Here is a 26,149-nt window from a genome sequence, read left to right on the forward strand (position 1 = left end):
CACTACGACCAAAATCCTTCAGGGTATTGCTTTCTTGTGCAAATTAGAGTTTTGCTTATTTGAACCTCGCTTAGCCTGCAAGCAAACCCTCCATTTGGGGGAGTTGCGAGAAGTCACACGAGAGCTGCACGCTATAGGAGACGCGAGTGCGAGGGGCTTCGTTCGCCATGATTGGAGAGCTTGCACGTAGGCTAAACCTTGCTGGGATTACCAAATTTGAAGATGAAAGGAAAAACGAAAAGAATTCTGGTAGTAGTAGTAGTGACGTCATCGTGCAAATGGCCTATTAAAGCAAAAAGAGAATACAGGTAACATAAAACTGTAACGAAATCGAACGAAAAATACAGTTGCTGAAAAATAGTACGTATTTAATTGTGCTGTTTCGTTTTGCAAGACACATGTACAAAGCCAGTCTGAAAACAGTATTCCTTATAGATTAACGCATTATGTAGCTGATGAACTTAGCTATCACGCCAGCTGATGTTTTTCATAGGAATTTGGGAAGGAGCCAGCACTGCAGGACTGAGATCGGGGCATCAGTCACCCAGGGAAACTCTACAAAAGCAATTTCAATCAGGAATTTAATACGCAGAATACACCTAAGAATTGTCTGATATCTATCAAAACATTTGCTCGTAAATTTTACGAACGATTTTCCCCTAGACCTCGACACTTTCCCCTTCAAATAATTAGCTCCCCAGGGAAGTGCGTTTATTTCCTTTGGTTTAATGTATTTCCAGGAACACCAAACAACCCGGAATGACTCTAAAAAATTCGCAATGATAGGTCAAATGTCTGAAAAAGACAAACAGAAACCTGAAATTTAATCTGTCATTTGTCGTATCCCCAAGTGTTCCGGAGTACGTGCTTTCCTCTACCGAGTTTTGGTACATGCAGATATTGCTATACCTCATTATTTATATCAAGAGAGGATTTACATTAGGGCAACGCCTATTTTTGGCGTCATCCCAGCTGCTCAAATACCATTTAATTCATCAGTTGTTAGTTTTGGCCAAGAAATTTTGTTTGAGCCTCTGTTGCAGTATGAGCAGCTTAATCTTAAAAATTATGTTGAAGCTGATAATGTTCGCTTCTCTTCAGCTTGATCTTATGTACGCCGAAGGTAAGTTTAAACAATTATGGGTCGTATAGTATTGCCCTTCTAGAAGGCCCAGGGTTCTTCACGAGTATAGCATCACTACAATGATTATTTGTATTGCAGTATAGAAACGCTAATTTGAGGAAGTGATTCATATCCTGAACAGTTAATATTAGTGATAAAAGCAATTCCGTAGTAGTCTTTGCCACTGCATCTCTGAATACTATACTGGAAAGCAATTTAGGTACGGAGGGAATGCGGATGATACGAACACAGAGTCTGACATACTTCTTTATTTGAAACATTCGGAGATGACTTTCACTGGCTATTTCCTATCAGTTACTACTTCAGTCCTGGCAATCATAACCTTCTACTCCGAACAATCAAACTATCGTCGCTGAAAATTCATGCCATTCGTATTCAACGCGTAAAAGCACTGAGAGGAACGAAATCGTGTTTCAGAGTACGTGTATTTGTCGGAGACTTTTAAGAAGTAACGCAATTTTCAATATCATGGTTACTTGTATTTCGAAGGGGCTAATCGGATAGAATGTTCGCCTATGACTTTCTCGAGCAACGTGGCTGAGAATCGCAGAGAGAAAAAGAGCGAACAAATTAAAATAAAAATATAAGGAAGAAAAACTATGACCAAATGTAGGCTTCAAAGGCGGAATAGGCGAACAATTAAAACTATTGTTGGCTATTTTCAATTTGGCAGATACGAGCAATATCTCGGGGTCTAAACATTACCTATAAGCTTCAATCAGTAGATTGTAGAAACTGAAAGAGATTATTTGACTGACAAATAGAATTTTTATTGTTTTCTCCCTGGCCTTTGGTGGCTTAATATTAGCATATAAATGGTAGTCTCTCATGAAATCTGCTATGTACCAATGATTGTTATGTAATACCAGAAGGCACGTGGCGGTCACGGGTCAGGGGTATGGGAGATTTCATTTTATTGAACCCCCACCAAATTGTGTCACGTTCATGACTTATTACATTACTTTTTAAGCTGCCATTCATTCCTGTTCTCTTTGTTGAACACGTTTGTTTCAGGACGTTTTTCGCAAAATCCTTTCTTCACGTGAGTTCGGTTGGATGTCTAAAGCTTTCAATTTTATCCGGCAAAATGAGCATCTTTCAAGAAAGGCGTGAAGTTTTGAAATATTTGTTTACATCAAACAGTCCAAAAAGTGAGACTTGAAATGACTACTCATGTACAATCAAATTAATAAAGAGCAACGGTGAACACAGGCGGCCCAAACTCACGTTACGAGGGAAGGGTGTAATGTAATTCAGTTAATTCACATACCATAGGTGACGCGCCGGTGTCGCGTTACATTGTGATAATTAGCACTTACACGACGGGTGCCAGGTCGGAAATGACACGTCAAGTAGGCTCTCGCAGTGTGAAAAAGCGAGTGCTTGCACCCGTCGTGTAAGTGCTAATTGTCATAATTCAAATTAGTTGGTAGGCGCAACGAAAAAATTTTTTATGGGATCACTTTCTTGGGAACCTGGCTGAAATCAGCAACCAAGCCTCCTGATGGGTTGAACGGCCTGCGCTAAGATCCCCTTAACGGTTAGAAGTGTGAAAGCAGAGGTACTGGGTACGGAATTTTTTTAAACTTTCGCGGGAAAGTTATCTATTAACTTTTTGGTTTTTTTACGCGGGAAAGAAATTATCTCATCGAATGTCGCTGTATGTGTACACGAACGTCCTGTCTTTGCGTTACTCTTTCTTCTTCGAATTAAAATTTTTAATTCTGACAGCAGTCGCTTCCGAAATGAATCCAAAGGGAATTTCCAACCTCGGGAATACTTGCTTTTTGAATAGCGTCCTTCAAGGTCTCCTGTCAGTGACATGTTTTGTAGAAGGACTCGGTGGCGTGAAGCACAATCGCAAGAAGTGCAACTCATCGAGAACAGGTATTGAAAACCTTCATTGTCGTAAATACATACATTGTCATAAATACATGCATGCATATATAATCTTTATTTAAACACGATAGTTTTTTTTTTTTGGGGGGGGGGGATAATAATATGATGTAATTATATCTGTCCAAATATCATAAAGTCAATGATGTTGTAGTTGTTATAGCTTTTAAAGCTCTTAAAGCTTGTGGGGTCGTGTATATCACCTCAAATTAAATTTGAACTCCAATCTATACAGATGCCTATAATTTTTCAACAGTGATTGAAAACAGCTAGTCTTAGTTTGTCAGGATCAAGGTTATACAATAGCGCAAAAAACTAGAACGTAGAACTTAGAAGTTTATTATTATATTTTAAGCTTATTTCATGCTTAAAAGGGGTGGAGCAACGCACATTGTAAATTTATCAAGCAAAAAGAGAAGAGTTACAACTTCAAATATTAAAACACTGCCTGCGACTTACCATTCGGTATTACATGTAAAAGTTTCCAGCTTTACTGCAATAAAACCTCCAGTCGGCTGCCAGCTAAACTTGACCGAACATTGCATAGAAATGGCTCAGAAAGGATTGGAAACTAAATGGGAAGGCTTGGTTACTATTCTAAGCTTAGTTTCCAAGCTCCCAAGGAAGCGATCCCCCAAAAAAATTTTTGCCCGGCGCGTCACCTATGGTAAGTAATTCCCTCGTGACGTGCGTTTGGCCCGCCTGTGCAGTGAACGTGACAAGCAAGCAAGCACAAAAGACGATAACAACAACAACAAAAGCAATGATGGCGTTCCTTTTATATTACAGTAACGGTTGAAAGTTAAAATATTTTATTTACTCCTAAAATTAAAACTAACACATGTGGATAAATAAAAGATAATTTGTGTCGTACACTGGGCAGTTTCTGTTCCACATCACGACCGCCCAATCAGTTGGTAGGGCAACAATGCGCCTGCGCTCGTTCCTCCGAGGATGCAGAACTTCATAAAAGAGCGAGAAATTAAAGCTCAGGGCTAAACCTCCAACAAATTCTTTCTACGCCACCCCATCCCCGCTCCCTCGAGATGAAGCAACCTTTTCTTTTACATTACAGAAACGTGCCCATTGAAAAACGTCGCCCGTGAAAAGTGGGGTACCCATTAGGCTTTGCGAGCAAAAACGAGGTTTCAAAGACTACCGTCGTTTTCGGTCTCTTATGAACTTCATAGCGGTTAACTATTCTCACACTTTCAAGAGACAATGCAGAAACAATAGAAGTAGGTTCATTGCTACAAAGAAGAAAATGTTTAATATGCAAAGAGAAGCAAGTTTTCTTCCTCGTGCACTAACATAAAACCCTCGCGAATTCGGTGGTCTCGTGCGAATTGTTTCGATGGCAAAACAGTTAAAACTAATCAGAAACCAAAGTATTCTTCACTTAAAAACTCATCTTCACGAAAATCATTCGATAAGATTGAATCAAAATGTTTGCAGCGTTTATAAATTTTATTATCAGAAGCCGTATTGTAGTTGTTTTCAAAAGACGGATTAGATCGCTGTTTAGGCTTGGCCATTAAATATGTAGTTATAGCGTTCCTAAAGAAAGTATCGCTCTTAATTTTGCCTTATACTGTGCTAAAATCAATATCTTAAATGAAAAATGTAAGTGAGAGTGCTTTTTCGTCGAATTTGCCCGTAAATTTTAAGGTTTATAATATTATCCAAAACCCGCGACAAAATGTAAACAAACTATTAACGCATCGGTTGCGCTCATATTTCATCGATCGATTCGAACCATGAAGTTTGTAAAACGTAAAAATTCGTTTTAAGTCAGTGCATTGAATTATTTACGGCAAAATCAACAACAATCATCGAGGATTTTTCAATTTTGAAGCGTTTAACAGCAAAAAGACACATGCTAATTCGGAGTAAATTTAGACAGTTTTTAAACAGACTGAGCTATTGTTAGACGCGTGAAGTTCTATTCTTCATCGAAGACATACGGACATACGGCTTATTTGCCTCCTTCAGAAAAAATGTCAAGCTGGCTGAGTCGTGTACTGACGCACTTCCTTATCTTTTTTCAGAAAGGAAACAAAAAATAAAAAGACATTTAGTATCATTAGGGTGCGTTAAAAATAGTTTCCTCCCTCCTCAACGCCCAGATGGAAAGAAAGCGCAACGGGAAGTGGATAAAAACTTCCGTCAGAACACGCGCGTGTAATCTGATTGGTCGATGAAATAATGCTCGCTTCAAGTCACGTGTCCAAATAGTCACCTCCCGTTCATCTGATGGAATGACTTTTTTCCGTCAGCCCAAAAACTTGAAAGCAAAAAATGGCCTTGTTTGTTCGTCAAGGAGCTTAATCATGGACTTTATTTCTTCTTTTAATTTACACACTTACTCAAGTAACAGGTAAAATTTTCATTTTTGTATTAATGTTAGAATGACTTTAGATTTTCGCTGTGCTTTAGCTGGTAAGACTAATCTGCAGAACTGCAGACCGCGGAGCCGCGGAACAGGCGGAACCGGCGGAACCGGCGGAACCTAAAGAAATGACTGTTTTATTACAACTGCCTTTGGCTAACGTGATAAAATAATTAGTTACAATTATTTTTTTACAATGACTGAACAATTTCCCACCCGCTGATTGGCCGAGAGCTTATAGGATGATTTAGCATCAGGACGGAAACGTCAGTTGATGACGAGAAAGCGCACGGAAAGGATTAAACACGACTTCCGGTGCCCAATTTGCCGCTCTGGCATTGGTCAAGCCGGTTGTTTCATTTGCGCGCGCCGTCGTCCCGACTGACGTTTCTGTTCTGTTGCTAAATCAGCCTGTTGTCAATAACAGTACAGACCATAGAAAACTTTTGTCCATTACGGTTTAGTATCAGTTTAGTATCAGTTTAGTATTACTCTGGTTCCAAAACAGGAAGTCCTCGAGTCGCAGACTTCCGGCTTGTTAGTAGTCGTCGGAAGGAAACGAGCGGTATAGATTTAAACACAGAACGATGAGAACGATGAGGATATTATTGGCGCCTGCCGTCACTTCAATTGACCGCTGTACATCCACCATACACAAAGAATCTTTGAGACCTCCTCAATTTCATTCTCACTATAAACGTATTATTCCATTTACCTAAATACCCTTCATCCCACTATTAAATTTATACTGGTCAAACTGCTCATTCAAATCTTTCTCCTTTCTCTACGGAGGTGTCCCTCCATGATGGTATCGATCATTGAAATTGTTCTTTATACTAAACCTACAGCCGAACATCAGTACCTTTTACGTTCATCATGTCACCCCTTACAGACTAAACGAGCTTTTCCATTCAGCCTTGCCCTGAGAATACGACGCATATGTTCCTCCAACGAGACATCCAGTCTCGGTCTCCTCAACCAGGAGATACAACGTGTTCATATATACTATCACACACTCTCACTCAAGCGACTTACCCACGCGTATTCTTCTAGTTGTCGGATACCACCCAGCCATTCGCTCAATATCATCTGTATTTCACAAGCGCGTTTACATTCTCTCATCCTCCCAACTTTGTGCTACCTTGTTTAAATATATGCCTCTCGTTTCCTTCCTACGTACTTAGAAGCTGGACATTCGCTAAGTGGACTTCCCGTTTGGAACCAGAGCTCTCGATTAATGTTATGGTGTTATACTCTGTTCAAAGTCCTCTATTTTTCGGCAAGATCGTCTAGAAAGAACGCTACAGGCGGCCATTTTTACCGGGTCTAGCTTGAACTATACTTAAAGGACGGGCGGACGATTTGGGAACCCCGAAGCCCGAGGGTTTCCCAGGGGTTTGGGGGAACAAGGGAAAAAGGAAACATGAGCCTTTTTTTAGGGAACAGGGGAACAAAACTGTACAAACTAGAGGACGAAAACATTTTGATATAAGAAATAAAGAGCGTTATTTCTGAGAGAATATTTATGGTCATTTATGCTCCACTGTCATTGGTTTTGTCTACTTTATTCAAGAGATCACAAGAACTCAAACAAAGTCAAGGCTCTCAGTTGGGAGTCTGGGTACAAGGTTACGAGGATCACAAGTTGACGGGAATCTGTTGTCACAGTTGCCAAGATGGCGGACAGATCGTTTGCCAATCGTGTTGTGCTGCCTGTCACTGATGCGACTTATAGAGATGGCGAAGAAAAACAAGCAATGCGTTGGTCCTTTGAAATGGGAATAGGGGCAAAAGTGACAAGATGTTGTTTGATTTTATTTTTCGAGTTAGAGAAGGATTTGGTATTGCAGATCAGTGTAGCCAGCTAAACATAGCGAGATTCAGAGTGACGATCAGTGTAAAAGACTTTCAAGTCACAGCGAACTGTCCAAAGGGCAGAGTATTTGCGATTGATTCCCAAGAGCAGTGGAATGCAGCGATTTCCAAAGTGATAACGAAGGAGCAGAAGTTAATTGAGAGGTTTCCCAGATCTGGCTTAAGATTTTTATTTATGATCATTCATTACCCGTGTCCAAATTATTGTCGAGCGATTCCAACTTAATTTTTTTCTGTGTCAAAATATGTGCTAACTGGTCATTTCCCAAAAATGCTATGGTATCTGTCTTTGTAATATAGTGGAGGTGTATGAGATTGAGTTGAAAGCTGCTTATACCCACATCAGCAATTCAGCACAGGCGAAGCGGGCTGGCACATCTGTAGATGGAAATCCTATGCCGACAGTGCCTTCGAAAGTAGCAAAGTCAGCAAAGCCTGGCTGCCCAAAAGCAGCTCATAGGATTGAAGATGAAAGGCTGTACAAATATTTATTTAAATCTCTTTTTAACAGAGCAGCCTACAAGTCAGTCATTTGCTTTCGGTAAGATTGGAGAGGTCCAAGGAGAAACGACAGAAACAGTAGTTACCGCAAGCGGAAGGGAGAGGGGACGAAAGGAGGGGTCAAGTGATCTTGTCCAGTCGTGTGGTAACATCTTTATCTTGCCTCAGATGCTTCATCTTGCAAACTGAAATTGTATGTAAGATGTAACCACTGCTACCAAAAAAACAAGGGCAATTTTGATTTTGTGCTTTGATGCCGATGTGTTCAATCGGTTAACTTTCACAGGAGAGGCGGAAAGGGAAATAAGTGTTAAGGACATATGGGGTTCTTTGAAAGAAAGCTTCGTTAATGAAAAAATCATTGAAAAGACTGAGAACGAATTTATACATCATCAATCTCACATAATCGGTCATTTGGAATCAGTCACCATCGAAGAAGCCAGTGAATGTGTAGGGGAAGACGAACAACAAACAAATACCCCATTGAAAAGATCAAGACGAGCAAGGAAGAAGGCAAATTTTGACGAGTTTATGTACAAATGTATTATGATGATTGACTTGGAAAGTTAAGGTTAGTTCTAATGCTCATCCCACTCTGATGGATTGTGAATTTCGCTCGAATGCTTGAGATGATCACACAAATTGAACGTCTCTCTTCTTTTATAAGTTTTTGGCGTCTTTTTTTTTTTTTTTTGCGGGAGGGAATTGAGGGTGTTCATAAGTGGTAAGCAAATTTATTACATTTAAAAGGGGAGCAAATAAGGAAAACGTGTGGGAACATGGGAACATCGGGCAATTTTGGAAGGGAACAAGGACCCCACTGGGAGACCCTCATTTGAATCCAATTACAAAATGGCTGCCAGTGAAGGTGAGCGATCTCGACGACCTTACGGGAAAAACGGGACTGTGAACAGTCTGTCAATGTTATATTTGATTGTAACTAATTATTTCATCACGTTAGCTAAAGGCAGTTGTAAATAAAACAGTCATTTCTTTAGGTTCCGTAGGTTCCGCCGGTTCCGCGGTCTGCAGTTCTGCAGATTAGTCTTACCCTGCTTTAGCGTCTTGTTGATTTCATTTGTGTCGCTTTGTCTGTTGTGTCCGTCCGGTTCTGCGAGCAAAAATTTTTTGTTATTTTGAATTAATGTAGGACTTGCATGTCTAAAGTCTGTGAGGAAGCTAGACATTCGTAACTACACTTGCACTGTAATTGGCTGGAATTGACATGTTCATTATCATAGCCTCGGGCCTTTCAAACAGTAATAAATATATGACATTTATTGCCAGAGATTATTCATTTCGAGGTAAAAGTAAGCTGTAATTAAGTCAAACGTTGTTGTCGTTTGCATGTCATGATAATTCATCAATTTAGAATAATTATAGTATTTTCCTACTGACCATTATTGACAAATCCGAAGTGGTTTTCACTTTGAGGAAGTAGTTTTATTAAATTATTCTCAGTGTATATTTATTGTATGTGCGACAATCAAGCTATAAATTGAAGTAGGAAACCCTGAAATACCTTTTGGAACAATACCGTACATATTTTTAGTACATTAGCTATGAGGAAAATAATGTGTGATATAAAGTTTAATCAACCATTGAAATTCTCTTGGATCTTTGATTTCCAAGTGATGCTTATTTATAATTATTGACTGCCTCAATTTCTAAATGCTTAGTAGCCTGTCCAAAGACTTTTTTTTTTCTTTGACAAGTTTTCCCGGAAACTGCGGAAACTAGTGTAGCGTCAGTGCAACTAAAAAACAAAGTAAAAACAAACAAAAAACGAAGCAAAAAACAGTTTAGTCAACTTCAAAATATATTCTAATGTATTTACAAGTTATGAATGAGTTCAGTAATAGTCATGCATAGAAATTGCAGGGAGACGTATTAATAAATGAAAATTGTATGGGAGGATGAGACTGCTGTTTTCCTTTTATTGCCTGCTCTCACCTTCACAGCGTATAATTATACAGTTGAACCTCCTCAAAGCTACCACCTCAAATGCCAAGATCCAGTGGTTTCTCACGTGAGGTACAGTCACTAGCTACAATAATTGAGATGAGCTAGCCCTGAAACCCTCTTTTCTGAAGATAATTTACATTGTTTTGCATGCAATTTCTTAGTTTTTACTGTATGATATGCAGTTCTATGACATCAACAAAAGTTCTTTGTATGATGTGAGTAGTATCGCTGTGCTCTGTACAGAAAACATACACTGTACTTGATCGTAAACTAAACACCGTGCGTAAAGTGGAAATGGTTGCTTACATGTATAAGAGTTTAGAAACAATGGAAAACTGAGACAGGTGAGGTGTACAAAAGGTTCCAAATGAAGGCTTTAAGTGGGAAAAAAATTGTGCTTTGAATAGGTACTTAGTTGCTTAAGGTAAGTGGCCTGCATGTGGAGGTAGTTATAAATAATTAATTAATTATTGTGTTCAATATTCTTTGATGCAATCATTTTTTAAGTATTCTGACATCTTACTCTTTTCAATTTTGCTAAAGTAGCAGGGTCCGGCAAAAAATCGCTTTACAATGTTCTCTAACACTATTTTTTGCATGTTTTCATAGGTACACAGTCTTCTAACACCCCTTCAGGTATGATTTACTTACTGTTAATGATATGGTATCCTCTTAAAACATTAATTGATAATAATATTATTTCAATAACTATTGTAAAAGAGCTGGATCCACTAAGTCTAGGGTTTGAGGGTGCGTTCTCTGGGCAAACCTCAATAGGAATCAGTGATCCTACAATAGATTACTCGGATCATATCACGCCAAAGGAACAGACCAATCCACTCTGGGAATTAAGGATTCATTAGTTCATCGGATACCATGACTACTCTGACTGATCCTGATCTGGATCATTCCAAAGGTACACACACTAAGTAAACATTCATCGTGATTTTAAGTAAATTTGTTCATTATTGTACATTATATGATTAACAATGAATATGTAAAATACCTTTAAAATGTCACATGGTTTGCAATGGAACAATATAGTTTTAAACAGTTGTAGGTCTTTTGATTTTGTTATTGTTATGAAATTCTTTTAACTGTACATTAACAGTTGTTTGTGTGTCAATTTTTACTTGCAGGTTGTACCACTGCCTCCAGTTTCCTTGGCATGACAAACAGGAAAATTCGTGACACTGATATCACAGCATCCTCAGAATTAGATTCAAATTCATCAGCATCAAATGCAAGACTAAATAACACAAAATCTTGGGTTGCTGATACAATTGATACACAACCTTGGATACAAGTGAATTTGGGAAAAATTATGAACATTACTGCAATCAGTACTCAAGGCTTTCCAGGTTCTGGCTTTGTTGCATCATTTTACTTCAGTTATGATACCAGTGAAATGGAGTGGATGAACTATACCATTCATGGAGGATTAGTTAAGGTAATTATTTGTAAACTACATGTAATTGTTTAAACTTTCCTTGTGCACTACATAATATAACAAATTCTGCCGAGAGCAACTCAGTAGCTTCTTCAGTGCTCTCCAACCTTCACAAGTGCATCCACAACTCGATATACGTACAGCTAAAAGCATGAGCAAATTCTTTCACAAAATAGCTGGCAAAAATGCTTACTTTTTGATTAACTGCAAAATTCTCGTAACACGCGACACAAAAAAACAAACGCTTCTATTGGTTACTTACAAACACGCCACAATCGTCTAGTTTGAAAGAAAATTCTTTCTGTGAAACTGAGTCACTGAGAAAGAAAATTTACTTCTTTATTCGTTAACGATCAATAGAAACTAAGCCGAAACAAAGGAAAAAGAGTCTTAAAGTCCACCTAAAGTTGACATAGTCATATGTTCGTAAGAAGTCGTGGAGTATGGTTTGGATTCCCTAAAAAGATGATTTATGTTTTGCTCGGAAAAATCTGGAAAACTTGTTTTTTCGTGCCGACGACTCTCGTCCTATTTTATTTTTATTCCTTTACGAAAAATGGCTGGTCATTACGGCTTCTTGAGAATACCTGTCAGCAGTGGTTTTTGTGAGTAATAAATTTATGTCTTCTTAAATGTGTAATTTGTCTTGTTATTGCAAGAGAAATTTCCCTGCTTCAGTCGGATTGTTCGGCAATAACAAAAGTGCAAAATTTTTCGCTATTAAGCTTACTTTATAAGCTTATAATTAAATGTAATTAAGTTGTCTTGTAAAGGATAAAGAAACGTTAAAAACAGGGGACACTTTATACAAATTGGATATTTCTTTTCCACCTGATTGTCAGTCCTTATGGCAGACTTTTCAACGAACAGGCTCTTTTATTAATTTGCAAAACATCTTCACCACTTTTGCTGTTGTTTTGAGTACCTAGAAGCTCAATTCCAAATATGCTAGAAATTTTTTTATCACTGCCGTCAATTTTTGGGTACTAAGTACTAAGGAAAAGATACGAAAAACACAGCTGAACACGTCATCATGAAAAAAATCTTTATACGCAGGGGTATGCGTAAATAAAAATTTAGGGCAAGCACGCGCGCTATGTTATAATTAAAGTTTTAGTATAAAGACAGAAGTCAAATGTTACTTTAGTTTCAGTACTGGTACATTGAATTTAGTGATCCTCAGTGTCTGAAGCTGGAGAGTTTATACTACGCTATACATCTTAATACTTTCTATGCTTTCTATTTTTTAAGCTGTACATGTAGATTATTTTGTCTTGGTCTCTGTCTGTAGTCTTAGGTGTTCTGGGTTCAGAAGACCAAAATATTACTTACTCACTCACTCACTCACTTAGTCACCCGAAGGCGGGAACCACTAGATCTTTCCACAGCCTCTTATCAGCCAACAGTACAGCAATCTCACTTGCTTCGAATGCCCCAGTATCCCTCTTAAGAGTGTCAATATAGGTAGTATTCGGTCTTCCTCTCCCACGATGACCATGTGTGGGCTACCATGGGACTAATTTCTGGGTACTTAGCTCTGGATGGCGATAACAGTGTCCCGCAAGTTGTAGTCTACGAGAGGCGATTTTGTTGCTGACTGCTGGTAGATCTCCGTACAGTTGTTGGTTTGGTATGTGGCTACTCCAGTGGATGTTTAAAGCTTTTCGCAGCATCCTAGTGTATGTTCCATCCAACGACTTTTCTTGTGCTTTTGACAGAGCCCAGCTCTCGCACCCAAAAAGTAAGATTGATTCGATGGTGGCTATGAAGAATCTGATTTTCAAATCTTTACTCATATTGGACTTCCATATTTTCGTCATACCATTCAAAGCTCTCCAAGCCTGTGCTTTCCTTTTGCTGATGTCTTTTTCTGAGTTATCAACCCATGACCCTAAATATTTGAAGTCATCCTTCCATTCCAGATAAGTGTCATCAAATGTATGTAATGGTGTTGGATCATCAATGTTATAAGCAACTGATTTTGTTTTCTTAGCATTCAGTACAAGGCCAACCTTCTTGCACTCTTTTTCTACTGTTAGCAGTAATTCCTGAGCTTGAGCTATTTCATCCGACAGTAGTGCTATGTCGTCTGCGAAGTCTAAGTCAGCAAGAACTACTTTGGGGTGTCTTCTTGATCTTCGAGGGGTGATGGTAAATCCCAACTCTTCTTCTTTCCCAGCCATAGCTTTTCTCATAGCATAGTCAAGCACGATTATAAACAGGAAAGGAGCTAATGTGTCGCCCTGCAGTACACCGGTTGTGATGTCGAACATCTCTGTTTCTCCATCTGGAGAAAGCACTTTGGCCTTTGTATTCGTATACATCATCTCAATAGCTTGCAATAGGTTAGGTGGAATCCCATAGGCTTTAAGAATATGCATCATTTTACCCCGATGAATTGAGTCGAATGCGTTCTTGAAGTCAATAAAAGTCATGACAGCTTCAATGTTATTTGCTTTAACTCCCTCGATTATTCTTCTGAGTGTTAATATTTGGGCCACTGTAGATCTTTTGGGCCGGATGTCAATTACACTCCTGATTCGGTTTAAAATCAGGCGATTATACATCTTATAATGCAAATCAGGCTGATTCCCCTGTAATTATCGGTCTTTGACAAGTCCCCAGATTTAGGTACAGGGATGATATTCATATAGGACCACAGATCAGGTTTGTCATTTTTTATCAGAGCTTGATTGCAGAAGTCTAGACATATGTTGTCAAAGTCACATAACTTGAATACTTCAGGTGGTATTACATCCGGGCCAGCTGCTTTACCGATTTTTAATGAAGATTTCACTTTCTTGACCTCTCCTATAGTGAACAGGCCGTCATTGATATCAAGGTCCTCAAAGATGTTTGGTATTTCTTCGTCCAGATCTTCTACCTCAGGGGGATTACCCAGGAGTTTCTTAAAGTGGGTGAGCCATGTGGTCACTCGTTCCTCAGGGCTTGATCCCTCTACTTGACCTTCTTTAGCTCTTTTCCTTCCAGTAATCTCATTAACTACCTTCCATGCCTCACCATATTTCTGGGCTTCATGAGAGGCTTCGATGGTTCGTATTTGTGCCTCTAATTCCACTTCCCTCACTTGGTCATATACTTTATACAGATTACTTGGGGCTTGAGACCAGGCTTCTTTATCTTCCTCGGTGTTGGTGCATTCATACAGACTCTGCGCCACCTGTGCTTCCTGGCGGGCTAATACGACTTGTGCGTTTGATGATCGGAGGGATTTCCTTGCTTTTGTTTTCTTAGGCAGGCATTCTTCCATAGCTTGTCTGTTGGCTTTAACAAACTTTTCATACTTAACCCCATTACCTTCATCACTCAATACGTGGTATCTATTCTTGACAGCGACTGTGTATTTCCACTGTAGGTCAGGGTCAGTGGAAAACTGCTTCCAGTCATATTTCATCTTCTTGGCTGCTTTAGATATTCTAAGACTAAGCTTGATTTTAGCACAAACTACCCGATGGTCAGATCCCACTGTGCTGAAGTTGTTGTAAGCTTCAGCATTCTGGACGCTGTTCCTCCACTTTCGGCGCACTAATATGTAATCGAGTTGCCGCAACGATCCTGTGCTACCCATGAAGGTCCACAATTTTCCTGGTCGTTAAAATATTAAAATATTATATCCTGTAGCTTATAGTGGAATATACATTTTTAATGTTTTTTTTAGGTTTTTCAGGGTAATACAAATGATAATGGTACTAAGAGAGTGTTGGTCAATCCTTTGGTGACAGCCCAGTACATAAGATTACATCCAACAAACTGCTCTGGACACTGTGCACTTAGAATGGAGTTCTATGGCTGTAAATCAGGTATTATTTAATATAATTATTGGTCAGTGTAAAACGCAGACTGCGGACTATTGTTTTCACCATGCAAATGAGTATGTGACAACAATAGTCCCATTGTTTTCTAACCCTAAAAACAATAGTCTGCAGTCAGTGCGCAGCCTGCATTTTACACTGTCCCATTATTTAAAGCCATAATTGGTTAAGCCTAATAATGATCTGAAGATTATGGAGATACAATGTAGAGGTACAGTGTACTAGAAATAGTACATGTATGTGTATCGCAGAATCTCGCGAATTTCGGGGGAAGAGGCCCGTAAAGTGTAACTGGGGAGGGTGGGTTCAACAGCGGCTGTAATATTGGAAGCAATCTCCTTTTGGTTGGAGCAAACTTGAACCAATTGCCCTGGCTTTAAATAGGATGTGGGATTTAAATGGGGTTGCTGTTGTATTAAGGCAGCGTAGGCAAAGTTATGAAGGTGTCGTGTTCACCCTATTTGATCATCCTTCATATGTAGTCGTTGTCAAAAGGAAATGCAGGTGTGACAGTGGATGACTGCAGGCTAATATGTGGTGGGATTTGCTAAAATAACAGCTAACGTGTGCCATCTCCTACAATGTACAATAATATTGTAATAATTACAGCTGTACCTCGTGACATCACACTGGAGGCAGATGCCAACTGGAAATGACCAATATAATTATTGTATATTTAAACAAACAAATATACCTTGATGGCCTAACAGAGTTTGCAAGCCGCTAAGACCACGTGCGCCCCACGCGATACTCGCGCACTTTGCACATGACGAGATTCTAAACTCACTCGCTTCACGAGAAATAACATCTTCCAAGATGTGCATGATTCTTTAGATATCACACGATAGCTGAATGGAAACTAAGAAATGGAATTTTGATATTTGAAATCACGATTTAAGCAATCATGAGGCTGCAGTACATGTACATGGATGATCTGAAAATTGTTTCATGTAGATCATACAATGAGGTGAACAGAAATCCAAAAATATATGTTTTTTTAATTCTTTGAAATTATACTTTAAATTATGCTAAATAATGTGCCTAATACATTTAGAATAATGCTTATTATTATCCCAATCAGTATTATGTTGCAGTTACATCTGCACAACATTCATTATCTGGTTCCTATAAGCAAACAAGTAATCTAACTGTGTTTTACCCTGATACACTGCAGATCCAACTATAGGACTTCCTGGTCAACCACTTTCCCTGAAACAGATTTCTATTTCATCATCCATGATCAACATTACATGGGATCCACCTATTGACATTGGTGATGGCATAAAAGGTTACATTGTGAAATGGCAGGAAGTAAATGGGACATCTGGCTCAATGCAAAAAGTTGTTCCACCTTTAAGTTTCGATTCAGCATCACTTACTGTTACACCATACACATGGTATGACATTCATGTGCAAGCCTACAATGACGAGGGGATTGGCCCTTGGTCTAAACCTTTAAGAGTACAATCAAGTGAATCAGGTGAGTTTAATACTAAATTCTGTACACATGGTTATACTTTAATTGTTATTTTCTTTTGATCAAGATGCATGATTCTTGAGGTAGTTTAGGTTCTATAAATTTCCACTTAAAAGTCAGTCACATCACATCTCAGAATAGACCATTAATTTACTTGTTTCAATGAAAACCTCCTTTGTTTTATGACAATGATGCTTAAAAAAAATTACGTTTTGTAGTTTAAGAATAGCACTATTTACACAAAAAAGGAAGGGTTGTATCAACACAAGGTTAACACCAGCCTTGTTTCCATTTATTACTGTAAAGTGACCTGTAGCCTTACAAAGCTGGGACATTCAATAATTACATTCAATGTGTTAATTCTTCTGCAGTGTTCTTACCAGACCATGGCATTGCGGCATTGCTGCACTTTTTTGGGACATGCCCCACTATAATAAGCCCAAGGGGTCCCAAGGGTGCAAAGAAGGAAAAATAACCTATTACGAAACGTAAGAATACGTACTCCTACGTACATTTCATTGTAATAATTATAATCCAAACTTAAATTGGTTATGTTGTCTTAAGAAAACACCATCATTATCTAAAAATCAGATCTGTGAAAACTTTGAGTTAACTGTATCTAAAAATTGTGAATTGCGTTTCTCCTTCATGACCCCCCCTTAGCTTGTCTTTGGGTCCTGTGGTTCCCAATGTACGAAATCCTGGTAAGAAGAATGCTTCTGACAGTATAAATTTTGTCTGATGTCTACATGTACATGTGATAATCATGCAAACCTTTCATGATATGATGTAATGGCTGTAAGTTTGTTTAATTTCAGTACCCTCTGCTGCACCAGCAAACTTCACTTTAAGCTCCAGTTCTTCTCTTTCACTAACTGCATCATGGGATGCCATACCTGTCAAGCAACAACAAGGAAAGCTGCTGGGTTACCAAGTCTTCTACAAGAAGGAGGGATCTGGGAATGAACGGAATGGGAGTGTTGGACCAGATCAGTTCAAATACACAGTTAAAGACCTTGAGTTTGCAAGTTACTCTGTAAGAGTAGCTGGGTTTACTGCAGTCGGTATTGGCAATTCCACCGTGGTGTTGACAAAAACACCAAATGAAGGAGGTTAGGAAACGCATATTTAAGTTTGCTGATGCATGTTATTGTTTTGAATAGACCATTTTACAGTAATGAGCTTAGTACCGTGGCCGCTGATTGAACGTGAGGCTGAGATTGACCTTGTTTTGATACAAACCTCTTTCCTTTTCTTGTGAAAATCAGAGCTAGAAATACTAGTTTGAATAAGAATAACATGGATAAACATAATAAAACAGTAGAGTTGTATCAAAACAAGGTCAACTTCTGTGGCATACGATTCCTGCCAAAATTCATGGTTTGTATTTTAAATTGCTCATTTAAATTCCAACTTCAACACTTGAATTTTACAACTGAATTCAATATTTTACACTCTTCCTTTAGAGTTCAGATCATTGGAAAACGTTTTTACACTTGTCTTTTAGCTTTTGAACTCAACTTTTTTATTTGACCTTGTTCGCTGTACATTTTCAACTCGACAAACAAATTTTTATACACTGCTACTTTTTATTAGTTTTGATGCCTGAACCAGTACTCTACATTTGACTGAGATGCCAAGTTTGCATTCAATACTCACTCGCAGCATTTCGCCAGTCACCGCGTCAAATTTGAAACTCAACGTCGTATATTTTCAACTCAACTTTTGAACTTTTGTTTACCCTTCAGTGAGCGTTGGTCGAGACAAAAGAAGCCTTTGTGGAGATGGGAGATGGCGACCTATTGACCTCCTCCGCCGGCTGTTTTGTCAGGCAACACACGACTTCCACCTCAAGCCAAAATACTGCTTGCTCTGTTAAAACGTAAAGCTTTTTACCTCAGACTTTCTTTTGTCCGTGAATGCGATGATTTCCTGCAATGTTTTGTCACGCCCAGGTCCTTAGCGTTCTTTGCAGAATGTTAAATTCTCATGGATAGTGATTTATACATCCAAATTTTATATGCAGAAGAATGAATTGCAGGCTTAAAATGAAGCCACATCAACTATGGACAATATGCATTGTGTAGTTTAAGAAACTATCCATACTTCCTCCCTCCGACAGAGGCACTTTTGCTTCAGACCTGTCCACCCCTTGGAATTTGCCTTCCAGGGGTTTCTTGTCAGAACGCCACACCCCCAGGAATCTCTGTAATTTTCCAACTTGGTTAGGCACCCCTTGGAAATAATATTTCCGCTGTTGCACCATACTGTTTTCCGGTTTTCCGACAGAACAACAAATATCACAAAATTCTGATGCTCTTTAGTTGGAGAGACCTGTTTCCTTTAAAATTTTAGTTGTATTTCAATTGCTGTAAGAATTAATTTGTTCAGGTACTAAACTGTATACAATCAGAAACTCCTAAGGGGTTGAAACGTGTAACTCTCATATGTTTTCTTTGTCCGATGCTCGTGATTATTCATTTTAGAAAGTACCATATTTGGAACGAGAAGAAGAGATAACTGACCAATCAAACTTCGTAAACAACGTGACTTAATTTTCCTTCAGGTTCCCGCGCCCGCTTAAAAAAATCGCCGACAAACGGGGGAAAAACTCCCGAAAGCCGAGAAAGCTTTCAAAGGTTGAAACCAGGAGTATTACCGAAACACTGAACAGGATATTATTGCCTTACCATCCGGGCCAAACGTAACATTATGAAACCCATTGACGGCCTCGCAACTTCTTGAAGTTATCACTTCAAAAAACGATGCCTCGTTGACCCTCTGCACAGTAAACTTATACTACAAATAGGCTTTTAAAATTCTTATGTTAAAAGTCTAGAATAAACAGTGAAATATATTTTCGAATAAAATTCATTAGCTGCGTATCGAAAGTGTCCAAAACCTGAACCTGACATCTTCGCAAAAAGTGATGCGTGTAATGAATGTGAGAAGCATTTTAAAAGCTTACATTAAACTTAGATGTTGTAGTCACGATCGTGTTTTGAGCTAATTTTATGAATGCACAAACTCAAAACAATAGACAGAGAAGCCGTTTCTTGAAAATTTTTATTCAAAGTCCAAAAAGTTAATCCTTTAAAGCAATTCGGAAAACACTATCTGGATCGTGGATCCGTTCACGCAAGTGACATCGGCAAAGCACATGGCAAAATTCAACACAAAATCCATCTCAAATCAGGGCACATTTTGTAATTTTTCTTTAGCGCCGAAGAGAAAAATTTATAAAACGTCTATGAAACATTTAAAGATACATAAATTCCCTTTCAAAAGCGTAATTGCCTTGGCCATAGAGTGCAAAATGTACCTGAAAATTCAGCAAAATCTTCGCTGACTTGGTTGCATTTCAAAACAGACCATGGGCTCCGCCGTGAAGAAAACAAGGTTGAATTCTTCGAAGGACGATTTCTTGATGAAAAGCTTCCCTTTCTCCACAGAAAGAAAGCTGAGCATTCTTTTGAACTTTCTCTTTCCATTTTTTGTCTTTTAACGGTGTATTTTTAACCTTGAAATGCAGAACTCTTGTCTTAAAACATTTGCATGGTGATCGCTCAGCAGCCATTTTGCTGAAAATGGATATCCGTCACTAAGATTTCCAAATATGGTCAAAATGAATATTCACAAGCATTGAACGCGAGTTACATGTTTCAACCCCTTATGGGTTTCTTATACAATACAATCAGCTGGACGAGCTTGACTAGCAGTCATGTGATAATCGGCTGTGTAACCTAGCAGTCATGTAATAATCGGCTGTGTAACCGTTTTTATTGTCGTCGGAGACTCCCCGACGACACTAAAAACGACTGTGTAGCAGATTACTTGACCAGCGGGTAGATTATGCTTTGGGGAGAGGGTTTTAATTTTTGACTTAAGTAGCAAATTTGATTTTGGCCGCTTATCTCACATTACCAGTTCTCCGGTCTTCTCCATTTGAAAGCCTTGGAGATATAAACAACAAAGATCCATGCGAGGTCAATACAGGGGACTCCGGGGGGGGGGGACCTCATTGCAGAAACAGCCGTAATTCCATGTATTGTGCTATTTAGTGACATTTTGATCTTATTTTTAGCTTACCAAGAAATAATAAGCCCGGTGTTTTAAGCGCATTCACATTGTCCGTAGCCCTCGTCTTACACCTTCAGAGTGTCCATGTTTTATAACCCATCCGCAGTGCGGTCGTTATACTGACCCAGGCTACGAAGTTAAGCGCAATCCCAAATGTTCCCCATATATCGGTCAATTCTCCCTGAAAAATATTCCTCCTTCGAAATTTGTCAGCAAAGCTCTATCATTTTGGCCGCATAAGGTCGCATAATCTTAGAAAAACAAGCTGAAGTTTATCATTGCGTAAAGAACAATCTTGACTAGCCTAGTCACAATGCAATTGTCCATAGCTGATGTAGCTTCATTTTGAGCTCCAGCGTAACAAAACATTGCAGGAAATCATAGCATTCACGGACAAACTAAAATCTTAGTTATGCAGATCCAGAAGGCACTTTGGAGTAAATTACAAAACCTTAAACCCTTCTTTAGCTGCAATAAAATGAGCTTTACGTTTCAACAGAGCAAGCAACATTTTAAAACATTTTGGCTTGAGCTGGAGGTCATTTGCTGCCTACCGACTCCCTTTTTCAGAAAGCATGACGGACGAAAGAGCCGGGGGAGGAGGTCGATAGGTCACCATCTCCTACCCCCACAAAGGCTTCTTTTGTAGAGTACTGGTTCAGGCATCAAAACTAATAAAAAGTAGCAGTGTATAAAAATTTGTTTGTCGAGTTGAAAATTGCATGGTTTGACTGTGTAATTTGACAAAGCGAGTGGAAAATATACAGCGAGCAAGGTTAAATAAAAAAGTTGAGTTCAAAAGCTAAAAGACAAGTGTAAAAACGTTTTCCAATGATGTGAACTCTAAAGGAAGAGTGTAAAATATTGAATTCAGCTGTAAAATTCTAGTTTTGAAGTTGAAAATTTAAATGACTAAGTTAAAATACAAACCATGAATTTTGGCAGGGATCGTACGGCATAGATTTACTCGTTCGCTTAGGAAAACTGGCTTGTTTGTGAACGGAGTCTTACATTCTCGGCCCAAAATGATTGTTTTGTGTCTGACAAATTGAAATAGTTTGCAATTAAGAATTTGTGAATAATAAACTCGTGTCTGGCAAATCCTGAAAGTACTCACCGTAAATGACGAGGTAAACGCCCAGGGCGTCCATGTTATTTGAGGGGTCCAAGCGGGGGCGTTTAAACCTCGAACGCAACCCCTAATTTGTGTTGGGTGTTCTGTGCATTATTGGGTGTCCTGTGCAATTAATAAGGATTTTTGAGATTGCATTTTCGTCATCGACACACATTTGCCTCGCTTTGAGGCGCTTGCTTACGTTTTGCCTCGGGCTTTGACGCGCTAACTTATGTGGTGATTCTTGTGTCTGTGGCGTTCATCTTTCAAAGGTTTGCCGAGGTCTGATATTCTGTCTTCGTAAAGCGTTTATCTTTTAAAAAGTTTGCTGAATCTTCGTATAGCGAACGTCGATCTGTGTTTGCTGAATCGTCCAAAGCGTTTATCTTTCAGAAGTTTACTGTTAAAATTTACTTTGGATTGAGCCTTCATATTTTTCAGCACGGCGGCCGTTGTGCCACAAAGTAAATTTACCGAGTTTTGTAGCTCGGCGACCGTTGTGTCACAAATAGCTCGGCAGTCGTTGTGCCACAAAGTAAATCTACCGAGGTGTGAAGCTTGGCGGCGCCATTTGGTCATGACTTGTGATATTTTCGGCACCGGACAAACGAACACTTTAACTCTATGTTATTTATTAGGAAAAACTTATAAACCAGCCCACAGTAGCGCCACTCTCGAGTCACTGAAATCAACACGCTCGACCAATTTACTGGAAAAGTTATTGACGTGAGCCGCACACACATTCCATTAAAGGCTTTGACAGGGTTAGTGCGAAGTTTGAATTCAGATGTGAAAGCTTTTAAAACAGTAAATTCAATGTAATTGATTTTGTCAACAAGTTTATGATTGGATCCTCTTAAAAATAACAGAGAAAATTATCCGAAGAATTGTTTTTGAAGAAAGAAAAAGAATCCCGGGTTAAGCACTAATCGGCCTTTGAGCAACTGCGCCCTGTAACTCGCGCCAGTAAAACAAAATTTTCTATGTACACGCCCGACGCACTCTGGCCAATGTCTCCTCCGATTACAAGCACTTGACACCGAACCATACAATATTTTTTCAAAACCTTATAATGATACACAGTTTGAATAGAGGTTTTGCTGTACGCAACCCTTACGTTCAAAATATGCCATAATCATATTTATCTATATCGCAACCACCCTTCCCCCTCAACTGCTACCTGTACGCCTAACAAACATATCGAACGTACTCTCCTAAAGCTCCGATTACTCCTAGTAGGTAGGAGGCGTTCATATTAAAAGAGAGAGGCGTTTATTCTCATATTTACCGTAACAATCTCAACAAAACTAATATGCTTTCGACGAAAAATTAATATCAAGGAAGTTTAAAAATAACGGAATATCTACTCCATCAATTGATACGCCCAGGCCGTCTAGAGATCCATATCGCTCTATTAAATCCCATCATTCATGTCAGAATCCTCGCGCATTGTTGTTGGCCGTTTTCACAGTAAAGACGGATTCGGATAATCCATCTTCAAAATCAGTCAAAATTGACGGAAAAACAGCTAGGTAAAGTCCGACCGATTGTCTCTCCAAAATTAAGACTGTTCCATTTTCAAATAAGACGTAAATTATCTGTCTAACGCGAATTATCCAACGGATAATCCGTCTCTAGTGTAAAAAATAAATACGGCCATTGTGTTGCCATTGTTAGTCTATCCTCATTTTAAACTTGACATCGAACAAGATGAAATACGCCAAGCCTTCTTTAATCAAGCATGAAACTGAATGAATTGAATGATTTGGCTCCCTTTTGCTAGATCCTAGTATTTTGGACCTATAAATCTCATTGGAGGCATCTATTAGACGGGGGCTACTTATTAGAGTGGGCTGTCTATCCTTTTAAAACAGCTGCTTCACAGAATGCACACACGTAACGCATATAAAGAGTATCGAACTATGACTTTATAGTGACTGTTACAAAATCAACCCAAGCGGTCCCTTTGGGAAGATAAAGCAGTCCTTTTTTCTACTTTGTACTGCATGGTGTATGGTATTCAAAAGACAAGATAGACTAGTTAGTAATCTTAATAATTAATGTTTAAACTGTGTAGTGCTTAAAAATTTTGTTTTCTTTTCTAAACCACGCAGCTCCTTCCTCTGTAAGGAACTTGCAACTCGATGTACGTTCATCAAAATCAATCATGGTGACGTGGAAACCACCAGTAACAATGAATGGAAATTTCAAGCGTTATGTAGTGACATATGGAACAGCAAGGGACGATTTGGATGAAACGAGATATTCTCCCATTGAAGTCAGTTATCAACTAACTGGTCTGGAAGAATTTACAGTCTACTATGTTCAAGTATTTGCTGAAACTTCTGTTTCAGGAAAACTCTCAGAAATAGTTGATGCAAAAACATTGGAAGATGGTATGGCCTGTAACTTTGAATGTTTTGTTATGTCATGTTACTTACTTTACACTTGAACAGTTATCTGGGACGTCAGTATACAAATGCATCACCGGCTGCCACCATTGGTCCATTTGTGAGGTTAATGTAAACCTGGATTTTGTGATCAGTGAAGTGATTACAAATGTACATGTAGACTACACCATCTTGTTTCCTTTCTTTTCTTTTTCTATTAAACGTACAGCTCCAAGTGCTCCCCCGGTCATCGATAAAGCGGATGCTGAAGATGCTCACACTATTAGAGTCACGTGGAATGAGATTGTTAAGAAGGACCAAAATGGTATCATAATCGTTTACACAGTGGCATACAAAGTGGAAGATCAACCTACACAGTTAAGCCTCAATACAACTGAAACAAGTACAGTTATTGAAGGACTAAAGCCATACACAAGCTACTGCTTTAGATTACGAGGCTATACTAAGATTGGACCTTCAGCTTGGTCTCCCTGTACTACAGTGATGACGTTACAATCAGGTACGGTATAGTTCCCCAAGTTTGATCACTTTGAAGACACAAACCACAAAGAGATAAAAAATACAACGAAACAAAAACAAACAAACAGAAAAGCCAAAGGAAGGTGTTTGTGACAAGGAAGCGCGTTAGTTAAGTTTGAAGGCAATTTTATTGAACCTGCGTCTTTTAGATAATGGCCTTTTGATTTATGTGTTTGTGCGTTTGTGTAATTCTTTATATATATTTTTTTAATCGTATTTAATTCTTTAAAAAGGCGAGTTTGTCTTCCTGGGCGGCCTAGGACGAGCGCTTGTTTTTGCGCGAGAGCGAGGCTAATGTGGGTCACCTCTCACCAAGAAGACAAACAAACATGTGAAAACTGCAGCTGAGTTGGAGAAAAAAAGCAAAATTTGAAACGTTAAAAGGTTTTGGAGGCCTCAAAACGTACTTACAGGCTTGAGAAATCATTGTTTCAAACAGCACAAGGAAATTCAGCTCGTCATCCGGCACTAAGAAATACAACGAGCATAACCAGAAATTGACCGAAATAGTGGTCGGTGAGTGAGTTCAATAAAAATGCGAAGATGGTTTCAAAATCCTTAAACAAGGTAACAACCTGAAGCCATTTTAATGTTATTTTCAGTCATGTTTAAAACTTCTTTAAGCCATATTTTTTTCCATTGGAGTGTACGTACCTGTCGAAAGCTTGTAAGTTAAACTGAAACCCTCTTTTTAGTTGACATTTTTTCTAACGGAGCAAATGCAAAATCTTGTGTATTTGGGGAAAAAAAACTCGACAGGGCAGACGTTCTGCATAAATTCCTTGCACTGTAAGGGAGTTAAATCGGTTTTAATGAACATGACTTAAACAGTATAAGTTTATTTGTACATGTATAAGGTTACATTTAGCTTACATTATTTATCAAAATTTTCAGTCACATAAAGAAAAACGTACGCACATTTCACTCGACACGTACTCGAACACAGAATTTTATACAGAAGATATACTGAGCAGTTTAAACTCCACTTTACAGATATACACAAGAGTAAAAAAGAATATTAAGAAGTAAGATAATCAAAGGGAATAAAATACTGTCATTTTAACAAATTTACCCTGTTCAAGCTTTAAAAGTTTACTTCTTCTTTTGGGCTTCGTCGCTTTTTTCTTTCTTCTGTTAAGTACGATCAGCTTTTCCCACAATTTTGTTGTTTGCAACAGATATATCTTTTAAGATTTCTATTGTTTTCTAGTGTCTCAGCGGGAAATTACTTATGCTTGTTTTTTTCGTCTTTGCAAAGAAGTTCACCCGCATTAGCCTCGTAATCGTGCTCGTCCCAGGGCCGTCGGGAAATACGAAAGTTGCCTATTTATCTCCACTTCTTTTGAATAGGTGCTTAGTTTTGCTGTAGTTTCTTTGTCAAGTGAATTGTGAATATCCCAAAACGTTCCGACGAATAAGTGAAAATGATAATAGACGAAAATTTTGTCCGACATTTTTTCCATTCGAATATCTGTCACCAGGATGTTTTCGTAAT

The 26,149-nt window shown here is 38.7% G+C and overlaps 2 protein-coding genes across 2 annotated transcripts in view; both read left to right on the top strand.

Moving 5' to 3' along the window:
• Positions 1-26,149, top strand: part of LOC140948510 (uncharacterized) — a 74,887-nt gene that overhangs the window by 6,458 nt on the left and 42,280 nt on the right. The gene's annotated exons all lie outside the window — the stretch shown is intronic.
• On the top strand, positions 912-24,645 carry LOC140948070 (receptor-type tyrosine-protein phosphatase F-like). The gene is made up of 8 exons (XM_073397291.1): positions 912-1,123; positions 10,380-10,406; positions 10,910-11,220; positions 14,900-15,041; positions 16,228-16,533; positions 17,349-17,642; positions 23,839-24,120; positions 24,344-24,645. The coding sequence occupies exons 1-8, from the start codon at positions 1,045-1,047 to the stop codon at positions 24,643-24,645; spliced, it is 1,743 nt and encodes a 580-aa protein (XP_073253392.1). The 5' UTR covers positions 912-1,044.

This window comes from Porites lutea, chromosome 9, assembly GCF_958299795.1.
Source record: "Porites lutea chromosome 9, jaPorLute2.1, whole genome shotgun sequence".
Classification (NCBI taxonomy): domain Eukaryota; kingdom Metazoa; phylum Cnidaria; class Anthozoa; order Scleractinia; family Poritidae; genus Porites; species Porites lutea.

What these genes read in the sequence shown, in the direction of transcription:
- LOC140948070 (XM_073397291.1), top strand. Translation starts at nt 1,045, where the DNA reads ATGAGCAGCTTAATCTTAAAAATTATGTTGAAGCTGATAATGTTCGCT. An exon ending in TGATCTTATGTACGCCGAAG is followed by an intron (nt 1,124 to 10,379) that starts GTAAGTTTAAAC and finishes ATGTTTTCATAG; the next exon opens with GTACACAGTCTTCTAACACC. An exon ending in AAAAACACCAAATGAAGGAG is followed by an intron (nt 17,643 to 23,838) that starts GTTAGGAAACGC and finishes TAAACCACGCAG; the next exon opens with CTCCTTCCTCTGTAAGGAAC.